Genomic DNA, 12,807 nt, shown 5'->3' on the forward strand with positions numbered 1-12,807 from the left:
GAAACCATAAACAGTGACAGATCTGAGATTAAGTGACTATTGAGTGCTCAACCCTAAAGGGGAAATCTATATCAATCCTAATCTAATCTCTATCTTCAGGCTTAGCAAACACTGTGGAAGGCAGGGCAGAAGATAGGAAGAATATAGGAAGGATGGTGCTGGGAAGTGCTGTCTTCTGGACATGGCATGGCACTGCACTCATGAGCTCACAGACACTGGAGTTACCTGCACAACAACAATTCCAGTAGCACATGAGGCACTGGCTGAGGAGCTACTGGTAATAGATAGCAACTGCACAAGGAAGGAGCTAATTTTCTTTATGGGTGAGGCTACTGGCAGTTGCCCATGCTTCAGTGGATGGCTCCAATTTCATATTGATGGACAGCACTAATTGGACTCAGTGGTTACTAAAGATAAAAAAGAAAACATTAATATAGGAGGAGGACATATTGAGGGTGTCCAGGGAGGTAGAGTGTCATCAATGTTCAAGACACATTGTAAACATGCTTGAAATTGTCAAAGAATAAACTCAACAGTCTCTTTTATTAGATGGATCATCAAGACAGCTAAGCAGGTAATGCTGTCAAGCTTAATGACCTGAATTCAAACCCCAGGATCCACCCGGAAGAAGTAAAAATTGTCCTCTGATCTAAACATGCACATGTGTATATACACACACACATTCACACTTCACACTGTGGCGTGCATGTATGTATAGACACACAGAGAAAAACACACAAATACATACCAAAAATGCAAGAATAAATGAATAAATAAAAATTAAAAAGTATAATCTCTCCCCAAAATACCATAGTTTTAAAAATAACTAGACTAGTCTGGTTTAAGAGAAAAAGCTGTAATTAATTACAAAAAAACCTTCTGATCTGACCAATACATTAAGCATTTACTTTTAGGAAAACAAATACATCACAGTGAATATAAGGTAATGTGAAAATGGTTATAATGAGTAATGAGCAGACATGTTCTCTGGCTCTAACCTCATGTTTAACTATTTTGTAATATAACACCGTTAAACCAATTACCACAATACCATCATATTCAAAGTGTGTGCCCACAAAACACATTCAGTATACACAAGACTGATGAACTGATCTGGTTTCTAGTTCCTTATATCTTACAGCTTCCTAAACATCGTCAAGTATGGAGAACAGATTTTTCTATTGCAGTATACACAGAACAAGGCAGTCCCTGAACAGCAAAGGAAGTATAGCACATGAGTCAATCAAAGATCAGGAGATAAGGAGTGGGAAGGGAAACTTGCTAAAAACAAATATATATTCTAAGTAAAAACAAAACTGTTTAAGTTTACCCCTAAGCATAGCTCATGGCTATAAAATCCAGCGCCCCAAGTATGCTGAGCCAGTACCCTAACCCCTGCAAAGCATTTCCAGCCTAAATAGCTAATCAACATTATTCCCCCAGGAATTCCATGCAATCATTTCTTGAAGAGGATTACTTTCCCTTATCTCCTTCCCCTCTTCTTAAATATTATCCTTGGATATTAATATGCCCTTTAGTTGTTCCATCTTTTGAAACTTTTATTTCATGCTATAATTATTCACCCATTCAACAATCAGTCAATTCTGGACCAGAACTTTTGCTTGTTATGTAAGGGGTGAAGGAGCAAATAAAAAAACAAGGCAATATCTGTTATCTAAAAGCCCCATCATTCAGCTGAAAGGCCTGGGGTTCCATCAGGCAAAGTGCACTGAAGTACAACTAAAAACACACTACTGAAATGTGGATATACTTAACATTAATGAACTGGGCATGTTTAAAATATAGACAGTGAATATATAGTAAGAAATATCCTAGTTAAAAAAAAAACACCGTAGCTGAAAGGCACTATGATGCATGGAAAGTACAGATGTGTAAACTTTTTTGAGAGATTCTTTAAATCTCTCAAGCATGGCTGAGGAACGCTCAGGACTTAAGAGCCAGTGACGGCTTGGAGAGGACTGTTTCCAGCTCCTACATGGAGTCTGTAACCCCAGTCCACCCAAAAGATCCAACACTTTCTTCTGGACTTTGTGAGCAGCCAAAAAAAAAAAAATTCACAAATTAATTAACAGACTCATATACATACACAATAAAAAATATTTTTTTTTAAAAAAGTGTCTGGAGCAAACTTCTCAACCATTAGTTTTGGAATTTATTATACATTTCTATGCAAATTTCAATATAAACACAAACACTAGACTAGGTGAGTGATAGTGACCATGTTGTCTTCTCTGAGATACTGGTGTGTCTCTTCTCAAATAGAGATAACAGTAGAGATGCCAAGAGCTATCAAACATGAACTAAGAAAATGCATGCACAGCACCCAGGAAGTCCACAGTAATCATTTATAAACACTGCTACCCTTACTATTGTGAACTGTGAAGTCAGTGAAACACACAGACCTGTGATATCAATATCTACAAACTTATTCCTTCACCTCCAACTGAGTACATGTCACCTAGGCCAACTGTGCTAGCATTTGCTGAACCATCGTCACAACTGCACCACCTCACGTGAAACCTGAGAGCTGGTCTGTGTTCTTCGGATAGGCAAACCTGAGCATTCAAAGGCACATAGGAAGTTTACAAGACCATGTCCCAGTCTGTAGTCTCTTGTTTGCTGAGAATACGGGGCCAAGGAGCATCTATGAACTCGGAGTTGTCTGACAATCACAGTAGTATTACCTGGTAGTGTTCATCCACCTCTGAAATACTCACCAAAGGTAACACAGGCTCCTCTCCCCAGCATTTACTATGGTGGAGTCAAAAAGACAGAAACTCATTGGCTAAAGGGAAAGTTATCCCACAAGAAAGCAGCATCCGGCTGATGTGCATTTGCTGTATGTCAGCTATTCCTATTGTTCCCATTAGACCAATAAGATTTCTTTCCAAACTCATATTCCTAACCCCTGAAATCCCTCCAAAGTTTGGTATCAGGCCTGACTTAAGACCTTTCAGGCAGCCTGCTAATTTCATCCCTCCCTCCATCCCTCAGGTACGCTTTGATTAGTGCTATCTGGATTGAGCTATACGCACAGCCTCTCTGATCTCTTATTAAGAGGCTCGAGTCTGATATCTTCGACCTGCTGCTCTGAGGCTTTGGAGGTTGGTCATCATGCCGAGCACAGTTCACACACCTAGAGCAGAGCTCCCTCTACCCACCCACTCCACAGGCTTGAAAAACAGACCTTTAAGTCAAGAGAGAACGCTCCTGCAGCAGTCAACCACTGCATGAACACGTTTTCCAAATAAAGCAGCTTAAATGACTTAAAGGCTACAGAACTTTCCCAGAGGCAAAGGAAGCAAATCCTGAGGAAGAGACCTTTAGCCCAGTTAGCACTAGAGCTTTAGTACTTAGACAGTCATCAAAATAAATGTGGTTAGGCATCAGAAATGAGCGAAAATAGGCTTCATTAGTTCCCCCAGCTCCTTTAAGCAATAGGTGACCTTCAAAAGCAGTTGTGTACTTTGGTCAATAGCAAGCTACATGACATACAGGTAGAAATGCCAGGTGCCAACAGTTTCCTTGAAGCTTGCCTAAGCATCACAGTGAAACTATGTAACTTGTCATATACCAATAACCTCTGCATTTTATACTCCATAAAAAGGAGAGTTTTGCACCTGAGTTATTTATGTTACTATATGTTAAAATTATGTCAGTACTTATCACATCTATAAGCTAGGTCCTGAACATTTATCACCTAGAATGTACATAAAGATACTAGGCTTCTAAGAACTACTATCAACTGACAGCAGTATTTACTCAAATTGTCAAATCATTTGACAAAAAGCAAAGTCCTAACATGCCATCCCATTATTTTTGATGAAGAAGATTCAGATTGGTGGCAGACTTAGGAACAGACTGATGGGCACTAATATCAGAGTGAATATTAATACTCTACTCTCTTAGCTACAAAGACAATAAATTACTGCCATAATTAAAGTTCAAACTAAATTGATAGTAATATATTGCTATCACTTAGTCTTTCCACATCATGGAAGACCATTAACTTCATGAGTTATATATATGCTTATATTTTCTAGGAGAACCATCTGAATAAAAAAAAAACGACTCTACATAAGACATCAATTATAATCCTTCTAAATACATATGTCTCAAAATAATAATCCAGCAATTTGGTAAAAATGTATCAAAATTGAAAATGTATATGTTCCCTTGATTAGCATGTTCTCTTCTGCAATTTGTCATTAGCTCAACTGCCACAGTTTTACAAAAGAAGATTAGCAACAATCCACTACAGTCTCACTTAGTTAGTTGACCTACCCCACTTGGGTACAGGAGGCTAGTTAAATAAATTATTGTCTATCTACAATAATGCATTGTGTAGTCATTAAAAAGAATGAGGTAGCTCTATAAATACTAAAGTGAAAGAAGATGTAATTGGTTACAAAAAGCAAAGTACTTAAGGTATATATGATATATCATACATATGTCAAAAATGTAAAATTTATATAACAAGAAAACTATTATTTATATAATCCTGTGTTTATAAAACACATCTTAGAGGAAAGACATGAAATACAATAGTTCTTCCTGGAAGAGCCTTGAGTGACTGTCAAAAACGGCTTGCATGTACTTTTGAATTTTTATGGCATATGCATATTACCAACTTTAAAAACACTGCAATGTGTTCATTTGGACTGGAGAGGGAGGGGGAGAGGAGTGGGGGGAGGGGGAGAAGAGTGGGAGGAGGGGGAGAGGGTGGGAGGAGGGGGAGGGAAATGGGAGGCGGGGAGGAGGCGGAAACTTGTTTTTTTTTCTTTTCTCAATAAAAAAAAAAAGCAAAAAAAAATCCAAAGATAATTTTGTCACAAATAAAGCTTTTTTTTTTAAAAAAAATATTTATTTATTATGTATACAATATTCTGTCTGTATGCCTGAAGGCCAGAAGAGGGCACCAGACCCCTTTACAGATGGTTGTGAGCCACCATGTGGTTGCCGGGAATTGAACTCAGGACCTTTGGAAGAGCAGGCAATGCTTTTAACCTCTGAGCCATCTCTCCAGCCCTACAAATAAAGCTTTTATAACCCTTCCTTTGACTTTAAAATGTCTTTTATAAAGAGAATATGTGGGTTAGGGATATACCACAGTGGTAAGGCACCTGCCTGGCACACTTCAGGCTCTGGCTCTGCTTTCCAGGACTGCAAACTAAGCAGAACAATGGATCCTCTGAGCAGAAACTGTGCACCAATTTCTCACAGATCCAAAGGCAAACCATCAGAGTCAGCAGCTACTCCTGCTCATACTGTCTGTTTTCACAAGTCATTTTCTGAAAACTGTCTCCACAGAACTATTTCCACTTGATGTTTAAGATCATCATCTGCCTACGGCCTTTCACAGGAGTGCAGCATGGCCAAGATCACTCACATGGGACTCAGCTGTTTAACAGCATTATCTGCCTATGGCTTTTCTAACAGGCTTACAGCGGGACCAACAGTCCTCATATGTAACACAGTTCCCCCTGAGACAAACACAAAATCCTTCCAAAATATCTGCTATGGCAAAGACTGAGTCATTCAGGAAGGGGGAAAAATGAAGAATAGGATGTAGATGTGTTGGGGGGGAGAATTATTGGTTAATAAATTTTGCCTTCTAAATCACTGAAATTTAAAAGTACCGAGGATGGCAACGCCATGGCTAATGTCAAACATTTTCAGTGAATTATAATCATGAGGGGTTATTCAAAGTTCAGCATAAATCAAAACACCAGAAAATATTCACTTGCTCCGTTTAATTTATAGGGTCAACTGAAGGTAAAATCCATATAGTTCAATCTTTGCAAGCTTTTGGGTAGAAATCAGAAGTTATAGACTTTCAGGCTACCACACTGCTGTATGAAGCAATGCTAACCCATAAGAACAGGATTTCAAACTAGCAGTCACTTTCCTCTGAAGCAGTAAGCACTAGCTTCACAAGGTGCATATGGACACGTTGTATTAATTAATTCTTGATATTTACTAATTTTTCATATATCACTGAAAGGAGAATGCTAACTGGTAGCTTACTTTAAAAAAAATTCTAATTAGAAAAACAAAAAGATGCAGTGTAATCAATTTACTATAGGGATGCCTATTAAAAAAGTATACAAAACCCTCAAAAAGAAATATCATATCATGATTAACAACAGTGGAATATTAGCCCAACTGCTTGAAGTCAAATTTCGTTTCTACCATATACCCGTTGTATGAGCTTAGACTTAACACCAAACAAATCTATCCTTAGTTTCCTTAATTGTTAAATGGGGATCACATGGTTATTCTGAGACATATATAAATTAATATATGTAAAATAGGTAAAATGGGGCCTAGCACATAATTAACAATAATTGCCACCACTGGGGCTGGAGAGATGGCTCAGTGGTTAAGAGCATTGCCTGCTCTTCCAAAGGTCCTGAGTTCAATTCCCAGCAACCACATGGTGGCTCACAACCATCTGTAAAGAGGTCTGGTGCCCTCTTCTGGCCTGCAGACATACACACAGAAAGAATATTGTATACATAATAAATAAATAAATATTAAAAAAAACAATAATTGCCACCTACTACTCTTATATTTGTATTAGTGGTGATATTAAAGAGTACTAATAATATTCCATGGAAATATTATTGAAAGGAATGGTGACACTATACATAAAAAGGGAGAAAGCCAAAGCTAAGTTAACTGAAATACAATACAGAACCCTCACCTATAGGTAGTAAAGACGCTATAAAAACTTAAAGCCAGAGCTAGAACAGCTCAGTAGACAAACGTGCTTGCTATACAAGTAAGTTTCCATCTCAGGCTCCACAGTAAGGAGAGAACCTACTCTAGAAAGTAAGTTTCCATCTCAGGCTCCACAGTAAGGAGAGAACCTACTCTAGAAAGTAAGTTTCCATCTCAGGCTCCAGAGTAAGCAGAGAACCTACTGTAGAAAGCTGCCCTCTGACCTCCATACATGCACTCTCGCACTCATGCGCCTGCACACCTGGGAACATGCTCAAGCTTACACAAGCATATGTGCATGCACACGCATGCACACAAACGATAATAATAATAATAGAAATAAATTTGAGGGGGTTAAGTTTTGGAGATGATAGGGTTTCTCTGTGTAACAATCCTAGCTGTCATGGAACTTGCTCTGTAAACCAAGCTGGCCTTGAACTCACAGAGATCTGCCTGCTTCTGCCTCCTAAGTGCTGGAATTAAAGACATGTACCATCACTGCTCAGCAGAATTAAAACTTTTTAAACTTATGGACAAATTTCCCAGGTTCTCTGCAATGCTCCATCTCCACCACCCAACCTTGCAATCTATGGAGTCACGCACACTAAACACACAAGACAGGATTTTAGCCAACTTCTGGGGAGCGGAGAGGACAGACCATCTCTGCTAAAATCACAGCCAAATAAAGCTTTAGTCTAAAATCTAACCTATATTTACTGTTTCTCATTTTCCTTGTCCAAATCTAGTATAAAATTGTTGGACATAAATTCCCACATTTGCTCTTTGGCCAATTGACTGCCCTCTAGAATTTTCTATCAGATGCAGCTCCTTCATTTTAGAGCAGGCACTTTGTTACGTTATGCAACTACCATCAATCCTAGGAACCGCTGACCTGCTGAGACAGCCAACCACGCCATCATTCCATGGATCAATTAAACTTCTGACCACTAATCCACAGGTAACTCATATATTGCTCTCTGGAAGTTGGTGGTATGACAGGATACAATTTCACGGCTAAATTTAAACTCCACTAAAAAAGGTATCCACTTCTTTTTTTTTTTTTTTTTAATTTTTTTTTTTTTTTTTTTTTTTTTTTTTTTTGAGACAGGGTTTCTCCGTAGCTTTTTTGGTTCCTGTCCTGGAACTAGCTCTTGTAGACCAGGCTGGCCTCGAACTCACAGAGATCCGCCTGCCTCTGCCTCCCGAGTGCTGGGATTAAAGGCGTGCGCCACCACCGCCCGGCCAAGGTATCCACTTCTTAATTCTCCTGAACTATAAAGCTAAAATGTGTGTCATTTAAACACACGGTAACATGGCACTAGCATGAAGGAAGGTATCAACAACTGTTGGGCTTATTTTCTCAGTGGAATGATGGTTATTAATGCTCATTTTTATGGTAACAGAAGACTTTCTTTCCCTACACACAAATTACATCATAAAGACAGAAATATACCATTTTCAGTTTTGGGGGCAGAGGAAAATTCATTGATTAGAAAAAGAAAGCAGTTAAATGAAATGAGCACTCAAAAGTAAAAGCACACTCTCTTCAACACTGACCACGTAGAAACTATGCCATGTCCTAAGACTAGAAAGGCTGTGGCTAAAATATTTCTACAGTACTTAGTGTGGATACACTAAACTTAGAGGGCAGGAATCTGCCTCAATCCTATTCTCCAACTAATACATTTATACAAAACTATCAAATATGGAAGTCACTGGACAGGGTCGTTCATAGCCTCTGTTACACCTCTACTTAGTTTTGCAAAAACTATTTTTCAACTTTAGAAATTGTGACCTGATTACAAGGATCATACAACTAAATAAATTAATGAACTTGCCACAAATTAAATTTTAAATTACATTTCTCTATCGTCTGAACGCTTTAGTGGGAAACAGTTTCTTGTACCCCTCACAAATGATACAAATGTACTGTACACAACTGTGAGAGCATGTAACATTGACTAAGGAAAAATACTCAACATAAAAGTGGGAGCTCTTCCTTCCAAAGTTAGGGAGAAAAGGAGCTGACTTCCTTTATCTGAATTAAAATACCATTTAGGAAATTAAGAAGTTGCCTATCAGTTCTCTAAGAAACACAAAGACAAAAGAATTATCTAGCACTTGGTTTTTTTGCAGCAAAGTTACATCGTACAACCTGAAAAGAAATCAATGTCTATTTACACAGACTGAGGAAGAGGATGAGGGGTTGGGGGCACACAAAACAACCTACATTTTATAAATGAGAATATTCAAAATAGAAAAAAACAAAGCCGGGCGGTGGTGGCGCACGCCTTTAATCCCAGCACTCGGGAGGTAGAGGCAGGCAGATCTCTGGGAGTTCGAGACCAGCTTGGTCTACAAGAGCTAGTTCCAGGACAGGCTCCAAAGCCACAGAGAAACCCTGTCTCGAAAAAACAAAAAAAACAAAACAAAAAAAAAAAAAAACAGAATAAAAAATGCCTATCTCTGAGAACATACTGAGAAAACAAAATCCACATCAGAACAACTGTTTTGAAAACTACAAAGCTCAAAATTGTTAGAGCTTTCTTGTCAACTAGGAATTTAACTGAAAGAGCCTGACATATTTTTCTTTCTTTCACAATTCTATTAAGCTCAGAAACAATTTTCTGCTTTAAGATATGTTCAAGTCTCTTGCCAACTCTAAGGTGGCTCCCTTAACTAAGAATTGTGCTTCCGTGCTCCCCTATCCAACCTTCCTTTAACCCAATCCTCCTTTTTCCCCAAGTTCCCCCCATTCTCCCCTTCTCCCTTTTCTCTCCCCATCTCCCCTTACCCCCATCCCACCCTACCCCCCAAGATCTCAATTTTCTCCCCGGCAATTTTGTCTACTTCCCATAGCCAAGAGGACAACTATATATTTTTCCTTTGATTCACTTTCTTACTTAGCTTCTTTGGGATCACCAATTGTAGACTCCGTGACCCTTGTTTATGGCTAGAAACCAATTATGAGTGAGTACATCCCATATGCCCAAGCCAAGGTCTTCAGTTAGTTCCTTGGGCAGCTGAGGATAGGGAACCTGAAATGACCCTATCCTATAGCAATACTGACGAATATCTTGCATATCATCATAGAACCTTCATCTGGTGATGGATGGAGACAGAGACAGAGACCCACACTGGAGCACTGGACTGAGCTCCCAAGGTCCCAATGAGGAGCAGAAGGAGGGAGAACATGAGCAAAGAAGTCGGGACCACGAGGGGTGCACCCACCCACTGAGACAGTGGAGCTGATCTATTGGGAGCTCACCAAGGCCAGCTGGACTGTGACTGAAAAAGCATGGGATAAAACTGGACTCTCTGAGCATGGCGAACAATGAGGGCTGATGAGAAGCCAAGGACAATGGCATGGGGTTTTGAACCTACGTAATGTGCTGGCTTTGTGGGAGCCTAGCCAGTTTGGATGTTCACCTTCCTAGAAATGGACGGAGAGGGGAGGACCTAGGACTTACCACAGGGCAGGGAACCCTGACTGCTCTTTGGACTGGAGAGGAAGGGGGAGAGGAGTGGGGGGAGGGGGAGAAGGGTGGGAGGAGGGGGAGGGAAATGGGAGGCTGGGAGGAGGTGGAAACTTTTTTTTTTTTTGTCTCCTTTTCTCAATAAAAAAATGGAAAAAAAATAAGATATGCAACACTTAAAAACATGAAGTCTGGGCTAAGAGTATAGCTCAGGGCTGAAACTGTTGGTTAGTACTTACGAAACTCTGAGATAGACACCCCTCCCCACAAGAAGTGCAAAACAGACAAATCAATAAATATTTAAAGCCTGAAGTGTGATTTAACAAGTCAACAAAAAATATATTTATTAATTAACAATGAAAATACAGAGAGATCTCATAAGACGGTGGAAACGTAGCTGAACACCAAGATTGCATTTAAAAACTGTTTGTAAATTAAGCCTCATCATCAAAATGAGTAATAAATCTCACTGACATTTGTTCATTTAATTCCAGTGAATTCTGTTTGATTAAAATTTTATTGAATCCTTTATTAGCAACATATTAGGGGCTGGGTGGCACTTCTACAGTGGGTAGAGAACCAAGAGTTCTTACCAGAATCTTACAATTTGATACTTCCTGATGACACTATTTCCCAAAATGCTCGTTTTAAATCAACAATTTATAATTCAATAATAATCTAAGAGGAAATTCTAAGAGCAGAGGCCTATCTGGCACAGAAATATGCCAGCAAAACTGAAATAGCATACTTCAGGAATTTAAAAATCAGTAGTTTAAATCTTACATAATGCTAAACTTTTTTCTTATATTCTATTCTCTATCACCTTATTATATTAAAAAATGACTTCAGGAACTGGAGAGATGCCTCAACAGTCTAGCACTTGCTGCTCTTGCAAAGGACCCAAGTTTACTTCCCAGCACTCACATGGTACCTCACAACTATCTGTAACTCCAGTTCACGGGATCTAATGCCCTCTCTGATCTCTGTGGGTACCCAAAACACACATGGTGCACAAAGATCATGTAAGCAGAACATGCATAACCATAAACTATATAGGTTTTAAAAAAAGGATTCAGGGAAGGACCCTGGCTCCATGTGTAAAGGCAATAGCTGCCCAGTCTGATTGCCTGAGTTGTACCCACAGGGACGATGTAGTGCATAAAAGAAACGGCCTGACCTCCCACAAAATGCCCTCTAACTTCCACATGGGTGCTATAGCATGTGCATGCACTCATACCCATACCACTGAATGAATGAATGAATGAATGAATGAGTGAATGAGTAAATGCAATTTTAAAATCTGGTTTTATATAATTTTGCCTTTTTTTGCTTTGATAGAGGACATCTTGCTTTATTATTTATTAGCATTGTGTTTAGGTCACACTAGTTTTAACGTCTGCATCTTAGTAGTAAAGGGATTGTTGTCAACAGTTTTAATTCTTCTCAATAATTAGAGGTCCAACAGCAGGCCAGTAGGAGGTAAATTGCTGCAAAATGCAGGTACCCTACTATGCACTCCAGTGCTCCCACTAAACCCTGATCAGTAACCTTACTCTAGCTAGAACTGGAGTCATAATAAATATTTAACTACAAAGGTGTTATGCATCCATCAGCAGATAATTTCACCAAGAATATTTCCACTTAAGTTCATTGAGATTGACAAATAAGCAAAACCACAAAAGCCTTCACGTGGCAGGAAGGACCCGAACAGTAAGAATCGGGAATGCTGCTAATGTGTACAGAGTTTCTTCCTGTTTGCTTCTGCTCTTAAGAGACAAGGTCTCATTACATAACCCAGATTGGCACCGAAGACCAAACTTACGGTCTTGAATTTATGTTCCTCCCACCTCAGCTTCCCAGGGCTTCTTTTTGGAACTGATTATGGAAGTTCATTACTTATTGTAGTACTGATTGCATAACTTACAACACTAAAAACAACCTAGGTGAATGTTCTAAAGGGGTGTATTTCATGGTACATGAAATGTATTTCAATAAACCTGGGGTAGACCCATTTTTAAAAGTTTTGAAAGCAGAACAAAACTACAAACCTAAATGAACACCCCTCTCGGGGTTCCCATACCTGATAATCCAAAACCTAAATCAAAACCCCTCTCGGGGTTCCCATACCTGATAATCCAAAACGCTGAACAACCCTAAATCAAAACCCCTCTCAGGGTTCCCATACCTGATAATCCAAAATGCTGAAGCCCAGGCCTCTACAGTCTTTCACCAGCTCCACAATCTTGACTTCAGGAGACCACAGGGCTAACTCCCCATCATCATCATCTTCAGTGCTGATATCTACACTGCGATCAACCTGAAAGAACAAAGAGGGTAAGAGCTGGAGCTGTCGCCCTATCTCTTCGGAAAAGAACTCGGTTTCTTTTCAAACTGGGAAGTCTCTTTGGCATGCTTGGTTAGCTTTTGATCTTTGTAAAGAGGGCATGCACTGGGTACTCACAATCAAGGATCAAAGCTTCATAAAACATTCAGGCATTCACAACTGCAGGTCTTTCGCACGTTTTCAAATGGTTTCATTGCAAGTGTTAACACTGACCTCTTATACTTCAATGAGGTCTGTCATCCC

At 39.3% G+C, this 12,807-nt stretch overlaps 1 protein-coding gene across 6 annotated transcripts in view; it reads right to left on the reverse strand.

The window, feature by feature from the left end:
* Positions 1-12,807, reverse strand: part of Patj (PATJ crumbs cell polarity complex component) — a 307,480-nt gene that overhangs the window by 214,831 nt on the left and 79,842 nt on the right. For 5 of the 6 annotated variants that reach the window (XM_041651469.1, XM_041651475.1, XM_041651470.1 and 2 more), the window contains exon 17: positions 12,406-12,537. In XM_041651469.1, the coding sequence (XP_041507403.1) occupies positions 12,406-12,537 (132 nt within the window). Of the gene's footprint in view, positions 1-12,347; positions 12,363-12,405; positions 12,538-12,807 lie in introns of those variants that run through there. The other variant, XM_041651472.1, reaches the window with a different exon arrangement.

This window comes from Microtus oregoni, unplaced genomic scaffold (genome assembly GCF_018167655.1).
Source record: "Microtus oregoni isolate MIOR12 unplaced genomic scaffold, Mior012 000005F_ref0000423, whole genome shotgun sequence".
Taxonomy (NCBI): Eukaryota; Metazoa; Chordata; class Mammalia; order Rodentia; family Cricetidae; genus Microtus; species Microtus oregoni.